This window comes from Carya illinoinensis, chromosome 13 (assembly GCF_018687715.1).
Source record: "Carya illinoinensis cultivar Pawnee chromosome 13, C.illinoinensisPawnee_v1, whole genome shotgun sequence".
Classification (NCBI taxonomy): Eukaryota; Viridiplantae; Streptophyta; class Magnoliopsida; order Fagales; family Juglandaceae; genus Carya; species Carya illinoinensis.
The window spans coordinates 5,804,809-5,815,784 of NC_056764.1; the positions used below are offsets into that span (position 1 = coordinate 5,804,809).

Below are 10,976 nucleotides of genomic sequence, written 5' to 3' on the forward strand. Positions count from 1 at the left end.
ATTATTTTTGTTTTGAGATTTTAAAAAGTTAAATTATTTATTATATTTTATACGAAAGTTTATAAAAATTATAATGATTAAAGCTTGGATAGTGCATGTTTGGAGTTGTGGTGGAAAATATTGTTTTTAGCTTATAGCTTAGAGCTTAATGTAATAAGTTTTATTATTAAAAAGTTATTTATTGTTTGAGATTTGTATGTCTAAAATACTTTCAAATGTATTAGATTTATTGGAAAACGAATTTAAAAAACGGTTTTGAGGTATAAATGACATAAAAGGACATGATTTTGATGTTTTTATTGAAACATAATTTTCTATTTTTTCTGAATTTGAAAGTATTATATTGCAAAATTACCAAACGGATAAATTTCATCACTAAGTACTTAAGACTTTACAATTTCACTTTTTAGACACCACAATCCTAAACAGAGCCTACATAAGATGAGTTAGGAATGGATTTCGAATCCAAACCTCCCTATTACTTTACTTATCGGAATGGATTTTGAATCCGAACCTCCCTATTACTTTACTTATCAAACCTATATGCTTTTGGAAGTTTGGAGAAGCTAAGAAAATGGGGTGTGTAGCTGTGCCACACTACACAAATGCTCTCAACAGTCGTGAAGCTGCCAAGGCATGCGGGATTACCGCAGGACATCACTTTGTAAGGGAGAAGAGAAGATAGTCATCTATTTCTCTGAAACCATGATCATGTCTCTACGGATTTTGAGAGTGAGCTACCCACTCAACTCATGCAGCTGCAAGGACCCACAAGTCTTTAACCAAACGTCCGAATTACTGTAGCAAACCCTTCCTTTATTGCGGTCTAGCAAAGCTATAGCAGGATACTTAAGTCCACCAAAGTGTCAATTTTATGGAAAATTTTACTCATTATTTTCACATATCACATATAATTTTTTAATTTTTAATTTTTTTCATACTAAATGTGTATTATATAGATAATTAGTAGAATAATTTAATTAGTTTAGGAACAATAAAATTAAATAAAAATTTAAAAAAAATAAAATAATGTAATATATGATATGTGGAGATGATGAGTAGCCAAACTTCAATTTTATCATGTATGATCTTGCTAGATGAGCTGCAATCATGAATATTATTGGAAGCTTTCCCATAGAGAACATTCCATCCCATATCTTCAACCAACACTTCCTTTTCAAACCTCCTCTTTGCTATAATTTTTGTCATTCTTTATGTATTTTATCTTGATTATTTTTTTTAAAAATTAAAAAAAATTACTATAAATATAAAATATATTTATAAATTGATGTAATTTTATCTCATCTTATTTATATAACCAAACGGAATCTTAATTTTTTTTTATATGAGCAAGATTGGTACATGTATGCATGCATGCATTTATTATGATGAGGACTTTTTTGTAGGTCCATATTAACCTCGCATACTTTTTTCGAATGTGCTTTATAATTTTATGGAAAATTTTATGTGCAGTCATTTTTGCGAACTTCTTTGTGCACTCCAGTGATATGATTGGTTGTGTATTAAAAAAAATTAATCCAGTCAATCATATCAATAGAGTGCACAGAAAATACGTAAAAATGACTGTATATAGCATTAATCTAATTTTATTATGGAAGGTTTATTCACAAAAAACAAAAAAATGTTTGATGATCAGGATTAGGACCAATCCCACCATCTATGTCCTTGACTCGAACAGGTTATAGAGTTGGTGAGAAGAGTTATGGAGATCTGACAGTAATTTTTTTTTACTTAATAATTTTTAATAATAATATTAAAAATTACATTAAAAAAAAATTGTACTGTCATGGGTCGGGTCCCATGTCTGACTGACTGTAGAGCCAGTCTCGGCAAAAAAGGGCCCAGTCCCCCAACAACCAAGTGATGGATACTTTTGTGAATTTCAACGGTAGAATTTAAATCAAACTAATGGTGGTTTAACACGTGGATATAACCTGCACGTCAATTAATTTGAAGAAAGGCTAAGTCACAGTAAAATTTTATAAAAATAAATTCCCGTAAATTTATATATATATTAAATTTATTTTTTAATAAAAATAATCTTATGACCATTTTAAAACATATAGGATCAGGTAAAGCCATTTCTCTTAATTCTTTAAAATTCTCTTTTTGATTTTGTCTTGTGACCATTTCAAATCAGTCAATAAATTAATTTTTATAGGAACAGGTAAAGCAGTTCTCTTTATTCTTTTTAATTCTCTTTTTGATTTTGTCTACGAGACATTTTAAAGATAATGTTGTGATTAATATGTAAATATCTCGCGAATGGACAGGGCTGGCAGGTTTTGTAGTCCAAGTAAGGGTGGCAATATGTTATATGACCCGTTAATTCAACACGAACACGACATAATAATAACAGGTTAATGTTTAGTCTTAATGTGTTCGGGTCAAAACGGGTTGACCCGTTAAGACACGATTACTTAACAGGTTGATAAGACCCGTTATAAACTGCTATGACATGTTAAGAAAGTTAAAATTACAATTATACCCTTATATCTAAAAGTAAAATTGTTAGAATTTTAATTTTGATATTTTTATTATTTAGATTGTAATTTTAGACTTGTAGTTAGTTTTATAATTTTTATAGATATTGTGATTTTAATATTTATATAAAATTATACTAAATTTAATTAGGTCAAACAGGTTAATTTCGGACATATACAATCCATTTAAATAAACATTTTCAAACAGGTCATATTATGTCGTATTAACTTATTTTGCAATATTTACTAATGGGTCAAAATGAGTTGATACGACACGACACGTTATGTTAATGGATCGTATCAGAGTTTAAAATTTTGACACGATAAGTTTAATAGGTCGAGTTAGGATTTACCTATATAGTATAATATGTATGCTTTGACACGATATGAACACGACTCATTAACACGATTTGACACCCTTAATCTGAAGAGATGAATTATTGTCTCGTTTGTGGTGAAATTTCAACCCTTCACTCACTACACTTTTAATCAATATGGGTCTCTCTACGGTTAACTCAAGGGGTTCGGACGTTCACACACTCTTCAGTTCCGCTCTCATTCCTTTATTTATTGCGCATCATCTTGCTAGATGAGCTGCAATCACTAATATTATTCCCATATATGACATTACGGAAAATTTTATACATTATATTATCATCTTATTTGTATCTTATTAAGTAAGATGTGACAAGTTTATTATCATTAAATAATCCTTTATTGTATGTTTTTTATCATCAAATTATGATAAATACGTCACATCATATATAATGAGATATAAGTGAGATGTTGGTGTGGTGTATAATATTACTCTTTTTTACAATAAAGAATACGCGGACTAGCATATCGAGCATTAATAAAAAAAGATAAGTAAATTTTCCGGAATGATGTAAAGTCACTGTTTTTGTGATGATCAGGTACAGTTTAATGGTCTAACAGTTCATCCCAACCTCATGGAACAAAGGATATTCAAATCTTATTCAGTACCGGGTCATATACATACAAGGAGTACAAACAAACAAACATAGGAACAATAAATGGAAAAGATCTTAAATGCAGAAGTGAACAACTCTGCACTTCATCGTTTACCTAAGATCACATCATGAAATCCAAGTTTCCTAGAGAAGTTTACCATTACGAAAAAAAAAAACTGGGTGATTTTATTTTCTATATTCTTGTCGTATCGAGCAAGAGCAAGCCCAATCAAGGGAAAAAGCCTATAACTTCCTCACCAAGAGGTCTACTCCATGTTCCGGCTCAATAACTAACCTAAGGGCAGGTGCATGGCAGTACTTGGGGGACAGGGAGAGGGAGAAGTTGGACAGAATGAGAGCTATGAGTATCTTCAGTTCAACCATGGCCAAGTTCTGTCCAAGACAGACGCGGGGCCCAACTCCAAATGGCATGTACAAGTGTGGAAGCTTGCAAGCACCCGTTATTCCGTTTGCAAATCTATCTGGGTTGAATCTGTAGGCATCCTGTCCCCAGTTTTCTGGATCAGTATGCAATGTCAGAACCAGAGACCAGAGGTTGACACCCTTGGGAACATTAATGTCCCCGAATTTCATGTCTTTAAAGGCCTCCCTAGAGATCACCGCTACTGGGGGATAAAGCCGCAATGATTCATGAATCACCATCGTGAGCTGCAGGAACAAGAGACCATGTTAATGAATATTAATCAATTTAAAAGTTTATTCATCTTCTGTTCCCTGTTGCAATAGTCGGCAGTACCTGTTTCATCTTCCGAATCATATCAGCATCAGGGTTAGCGCCTCCACAGATGTCAAGAACCTCAGCACGGACACGGTCTTGCCATTCTTGATTTGAAGCCAACAGCATAAGGCACCATGTTGCAGAAACTGCAGTTGTCTCAAACCCAGCCAAGTATATGTTTTTGCAGTTGTCGACAATGAAGCGGTCGGTTGCCTCTTGGCTCAGGTCACTGTTCTGGGCGCCCTCAAGAACCATCTGCAGCAAATCTTTCTCATAGGAGGCTCTCTGTCTCTCCTTCACCACCTGCAGTATCAAATTTCGAACCTCTTTTTCTAATCCCCATGCTTCCCTGTTGCTCCTTGTGGGAAGGTACCTGTAAACATATTCGTGTACAGAAATCAGTCAAGTTTCCCTATAATCTTGAAAATAAGGACATATTGGTAACGAATTTCATGGAAAAATGCTCGCACCTCAAGCCAGGGACTCCAGTGGATAAAACTTTCTTTGACATGGCCTCCTGCAGAGCTCGTAGTTTTACGAAAATCTCTTCCCCTTTGGAATAGTTGCTGCCAAAACATGCTCTTGAGATCACATCACCTGAGAAACTTCTCATATACTCGTCGATTTTTATGTCTGCGGTTCCACCCTCTGTCTCAACCCTACCCTTCCATGTGTTCAGCAGATTGATTGTAGATTCCGTGATCAAGTTCGTCATTCCCTACAGAACGTCCACATATCAATCCATTATTTCTACTGTTAAAATTAATTTGGAGGAAAAGAAGAAACCTGTTCTTTGAATTTATCATACCTTAACCTTCTCCATGTATAATTCAGGAGCAAGGATTTTCCTCTGGTGAGCCCATACAGCGCCATTTGAGGTGAGAACTCCCTGACCAAGCAAAGGACCACGCTCTTTGTGCTGATACGATGGCTTTCCCAAGTCCAAGGATGTACACGTGGTTATCTGTTTCACGATATCAGGTTCGTCTATGAACAGTATTTGTGTGTTGCCGAGAGAAAACAAAAACACATGACCTGTTCAGCGCAGATGCAAGAAAAAAAGTGAGAAGCTGCCAAATGGATCATCATCAAACTTAGAAAATGAGTTCAAAACTGAGATGAAAGAAGGGAAAGCGATGATGTTGTTGACTTAAGCATAATATACCATATTGCTTCCTCCATTGCTCGAAGAAGGGAAAAATAATTGTGGCACAGTTGTGGGTGACGGGGTTTTCACCGGTGGGAGCATTAACTGTGGTGGTGGATCTTGCCTTCTTTATCTCCCTAATGTTTCCGAGCAGTAAAGTTGGCGGCGGTCCGGTGATGCCTTGATTCCTGAGCACAGATCGGAGCCTCTTGGGCTTCACCACCAGAGCATTATACAACCGTATCAGCAATCCAATGAAACCAAGCACTGCAAAGGACATGAATATCTTAGCACCATGTTGGAGCTCCATGACTCAAAAGTCTCTCTTTTTTGGTCCCCCAACGCACAACTCTCTCTTTCTCTTCAATGGAACTTATCCAAATGTTTACTTGGGGAGCTTGGCTTGTTCGGCTGAAGAGATTCATATATATAGTGAGCTTTGTGGGACAATTTGGTCATAACTAAAACTTAAAATTCTTAATTTCTCTCTGAATGAGCAAGATTGGTATATGTATGGATGCATGTATTATGATTAGGACATTTTTGTAGGTTCATATTACCCTCACATACTTTTTGTAACTTGCTTTATAATTTTATCATGGAAGGTTTATTCAGAAAAAAACAAAAACAAAAAAAAAGTTTGATAAACAGGACTAGGATCCTTCCCACCTTCTATGTCCTTTACTCGAAAAGATGTCTAGGAACTTTGGCAGAAACGGCCCAACCAACCAAAGTATGCTCGGATGCATTAATTGTTTGGCTTTTGTGGACTTGAATTTAAAGCAAACTAATGGTCGTTTAACACGTGGATATCATTGAAAGAAAGTTACAACCACAAAAAAAAAAAATTTAATTTAAAATAAAAATAAATTTACCTACCGTACCAAATCACGTAAATTTTTTAATTTATTTTTAATTATAAATGAAATATTTCTCTTTTTAACTCTTTATAATTCTCATTTTGATTTTGTCGACAACCCATTTTAGAGAAAACATTTCAGTCGACTTTGATGTTGTGATTAACATGTATCTCACGAATGGACGGGGCAGGTTTTGTAGGCCGAAGACATGAATTATTGCCTCGTTTGTGGTTTAATTTCAACCCTTTACTCACTTTCGATCAATATGGATCCCTCTACGGTTAAACTCAAGGGTTTGGGACATTCACACACTCTTCAGTTCCGCTAGCTCACATTCACGCTAACGCGCAACACAAATAATTTTGTTCATACTTAATCACAAACTGTCCACATTTCCTAGATTGGTTTCCCATGTAAAATGTGTGATTTTCTGAATTGTCTGTGCCCTGTGTTTGCTTTTTTGACTTATGGGTATGCTGCCCGTGCTGTTGCCTGTTGGCCTATTGATTTTCTGACCCCAAACACGTGAATTATTGCTCAGACATTTTAGCATATCATGCTTCAAAAAGTCTTTGCAAACCCTCTCTGTGTGCAGTTACATGATGTCCGTCCCCTGTAATTTTGGCTCCTCTGGCAACAAGATGATAGTTGACTCTAACGTTGGGACTCTCTCTCTCTCTTCTTCATTTGTTATAAAATTGTAAATTTTTTCCATCATTTAAAATATATTAACATAATATGCTAACTCTATTTTATATTTAACAAAAATAAATTTATAAATTGACGTGGTTTGATATAATACGATAGATTGTAAAATTATTTTTACTATAAAATCGATATAACATGTCATAAAAAGCCGTGCCAGTTTATAACTTTATTTTGAATATTTCTTTTTAACTATAACACTTCTAAAAATAAATTGTAAGAATCTCAATACCTTTCCAATTTTTCCAAATTTTAGGTCAGTTTTTATTTTATAATTATTTATATAACTATATTTTAAATGACGGATATTTTTATAAAATAATTTATAAACAAATATCACTTTATATAAATACTCTCGTTTTAGGTATTTTTTTTTTAAATCTCATTTTAAAATAATATAGTTATATTAAGATTAATGGAAAAAAGTAAAAAAGTTATATTTTATTTTTTTATTGTAACGTTAGTTTTGAGATGTTTGTTGGATTGCGGTCTCCTACTTTCGATTTTTATTAATATATTTTTCTTATAAAAAGAGAAAAAAAAATAATAATAATGTGAACGGTTCGAATAAAACAGGGAGAAGAAGTTCACAGATTAATTGGACGGTCAAAGTTGGCGAACACCCCCTTCCCCGCCCGATACGGTTACGACCCGTCGTTTTCCAGGATGTTGCTGGTTGTGTTCTTGTTCAACCGAGACTGAAAATTCCAACGGGCAACAGGCGGCAGCGGACCAACAAACAAACCGCAGCGACATGGCAATAGATTCATGTGAATTTGTCCAATGTTTGAATTTGAAACCCTTTGCATATATAATTTGATTGGTTGCAGCCGGCATGACCAACCTCTCTTCACATGCTGCATGCTTCGGACTTTGGCTTGCTTCCGACGTCAAGGGAAATTAACCGAATTTAACGGAATATATACAGGAAGGAGTAACGTAATATACTGTATTATTATTTTATATTTTATATATATAAAATCTTCCGTGCCGAGAGATTCATAATTCTAATTATTTCTTAGGGAAAATTTCCCTTTCTTTATTTAGATATACAACTACGTGATTTTGTAGCATATGCATCATGTGCTTTTGTTTTTTTTATTTTTTGAATGGTTGACTATGATTTTTGGCATATTTAAAAGGGTGGGTCTACGCCCACTATTGGGGCTCCCGTTAGGTGTCAGAATTTTTTTTTAACATCATTTTTAATATTTTTAAATATTTTAAAAAACAATTTACATTATTATTAAATATTATTTTATTAATAAATTAAAAAAAAAAAGTGCAATACCTCCCAACGGAATCTCCCGTCGGGATCCTTAACTTTTTCTTTTTTTAAAAAAGAGAGCTTTTTCTATATTTAGAATTTGATTTTTAAAAATACTTTATTGACCAATTTATAAAAATATGTAGAGTTATTTTTATATATTTTTTATATATTTTATTAATATAATAGGCTGTATTATTATTTTTTAATATAAAATATCCATGTAGAAGAAATTCCTTAATTTAATTCCGAAGACTCAATTGGAGTCTATGGAATCGATGCTTCGTAATTATTTAACTTATTTTAGTGTAATTTATTTAATTATTTATTGAACCGATGGAAAATGGATGCCATTTTGGCGTGTCCAAAGCAAATAATGAGTAAAAAATAAGTGTAAAATGATAATAAATAAAGGATTATTATTGCAGTAAGACCAGAAACATATGGACTTTGGATGAACATCTAGAAGCCTCATCCAGACCGCAATTGAACTCATAAATACAAGTCATGATTTATCTGAAGAAAAAATGGCCCCTTTTTGGGTCAATAATGACTCCTCTAAACACCTTTCGCCTTTAGAAACTCACCAGCACATGAAGTGCACCACTTTTAATTTAAACAAAAAAAAAAAAACCAAAAAGGGGAAAAACAAGAACACTTCCTAATGAGAGATGATGAATGGGGCCCATTGATCAATATATTTTAACTTCGGGTGAACTTCCATCTAAACAAAATGTATTCATACATTTCAAAGTTGTAATCACTATATATATATATATATATATATCTATACACAAGAGTGAAGAGTTTCGAATTTAAATTTTTTATTTAAAAAATCGAATCACATGTCATCAAACCATCCAGCTTGTAATTACTATTAAATCTCAAGTTCTTTTACAAAAAAATGACGATTGAGACATGGTGCAAAGATAATAAATGGGGTACCCATCATCAATCAAAAGTTTTCGTATCTTGCCAAAGTAAATCACATTCAACAATCACAACCACGTGAAATTGAGACTTCATTTTCAGTTTTGGTTGATTTTTATAGGGATTGAATTATATTATGTATACTGATGTTAAAATCTAACTCTATTGTGGTACCGGATGCCATTCGTTGTCGCTGCCTGCTAACAAAAAATATTATTATATTTAAATTTAAAATAAAAGTTTATTTTTCTTTGATAATTGATGGTAGAATAGTATTTTTGTCATCATTCTCTTCATGTCAATAATTCAATTATAATCAATAATTCTATAGTAATTTCAAATACACGCCTTTGAGGAAAAAAAAAAATAGATTTTTTATGAAGTGGGAGTCCTTTCCCAATGAAAAGCTACTCTATCATCCCATGACACCTCACATTCAACATGTAATGAATTCAAATATGGCTCAAAATAAGATAATATCTCTACTAGGATGGCATAATCCAATTAACTTTAATCAAGCAATCAGTCGCATTATTTCTTCTTATATTCTAGTGTTGTTGACAAGGAAATCAATTTCCATACGGAGAGATTGATGTTAACATATCAAGCTAAAGTCTATTCATGTAAGGAGTTTTCCTATGTAAGGGTCTAATGCCACTAAGCCCATTCCACATGTACATGTTACTCTATCATGTCATAATACCTCCCACTAAACACATCATGTTCATGCACTTGCATTGAAAGTTACACTACCATGCCGTGGTAATTTTTACATTAAACACGTCATGCATATACAATTTCCTCACTAACATTATATGGAGATGCTAACTTAGAAGTTAAGAAACAAAATTTGTAGTATGATCGAAATAATTTTCATTGTGATATGATATACTAATTGTTGTCATTTCTTCGTGGCTGATTCTAAATGCTGGCTATTATTATATTACATCTTATATATAATTACAATAGCTTGAAGGTTTTAGATCATTTTTTGAAATTAATTAATGTATATACAAGTATATATGTGGGACGATGTCCCGCGATAATAATTAACAAAACATCACCGTATTTAATTCATATACATACATTATGTATGTATATGAATTACGGCTATAGTTGAGTCTTGATTTTCAATTCTCTCTCACATTATTGTTATACAAGATTGTATGAAGATGTACATGTTAAAAAAGAAAAGTTGAAGAACATATTAATGGCATCTGATTATAAGATTTGCGTCACTACTGACATGTGAACATCAATTCAAAATCTGAATTATATGTGCATAATAGCCAATTTACTAATGATGATTGGATCTTGCATAAGAGAATTATAGATTTTGACAAAATTCCTTACCACAAAAAGGATAACAATAGAAAAAGAGATTGAGTCATCTATACTTGGATGAGGCATAAAGAAAATATTTACAATTACAGTCGATAATATGCATATAAGATGTTATGCAAATGTTTTGAATCTTATTGTCCAAGATGGGTTAAAATAAATTGATAAATTAATTATAAAGATTCAAAATGTAGTTAAATATGTGAAGTCTTCATTTGCAAGACTTAATAAATTTAAGTCATGCGCAGAGAAACAAAATATTTTGGGTGGTGGGCTTTTTTGTCTTGATATTCCAACTAGGTGGAATTCAACATATCTAATGTTGAGTGCGGCTCTCAAATATTATGCGGCGTTTGAGGTGCTGCAAGATTAAGACAATGAGTTTAGCTCATATTTACGTGAGGTTGGATAAGGAATACCAACTTTACATGATTGGGAAATCATCAAGATTTTTGTACAACTTTTTAATCTTTTTTATGATATGACTTTGCGGGTTTCAGACTCAATTTATG

General features: G+C 32.8%; 1 protein-coding gene across 1 annotated transcript; it reads right to left on the reverse strand.

The window, feature by feature from the left end:
- Positions 1–3,455: 3,455 nt before the first annotated feature.
- On the reverse strand, positions 3,456–5,779 carry LOC122290836 (cytochrome P450 714C2-like). Its single transcript, XM_043098502.1, has 5 exons — positions 5,380–5,779; positions 5,023–5,249; positions 4,685–4,932; positions 4,233–4,587; positions 3,456–4,144 (listed from the first exon to the last, which is right to left on the reverse strand). Exons 1-5 carry the CDS (start codon positions 5,669–5,671, stop codon positions 3,719–3,721), a joined length of 1,548 nt encoding a protein of 515 aa, XP_042954436.1. The 5' UTR covers positions 5,672–5,779; the 3' UTR covers positions 3,456–3,718.
- Between the last annotated feature and the right edge of the window lie 5,197 nt (positions 5,780–10,976).

What these genes read in the sequence shown, in the direction of transcription:
- LOC122290836 (XM_043098502.1), bottom strand. Translation starts at nt 5,671, where the DNA reads ATGGAGCTCCAACATGGTGCTAAGATATTCATGTCCTTTGCAGTGCTT. An exon ending in GCAATGGAGGAAGCAATATG is followed by an intron (nt 5,250 to 5,379) that starts GTATATTATGCT and finishes TGCGCTGAACAG; the next exon opens with GTCATGTGTTTTTGTTTTCT. An exon ending in TGATTCGGAAGATGAAACAG is followed by an intron (nt 4,145 to 4,232) that starts GTACTGCCGACT and finishes TTGTTCCTGCAG; the next exon opens with CTCACGATGGTGATTCATGA.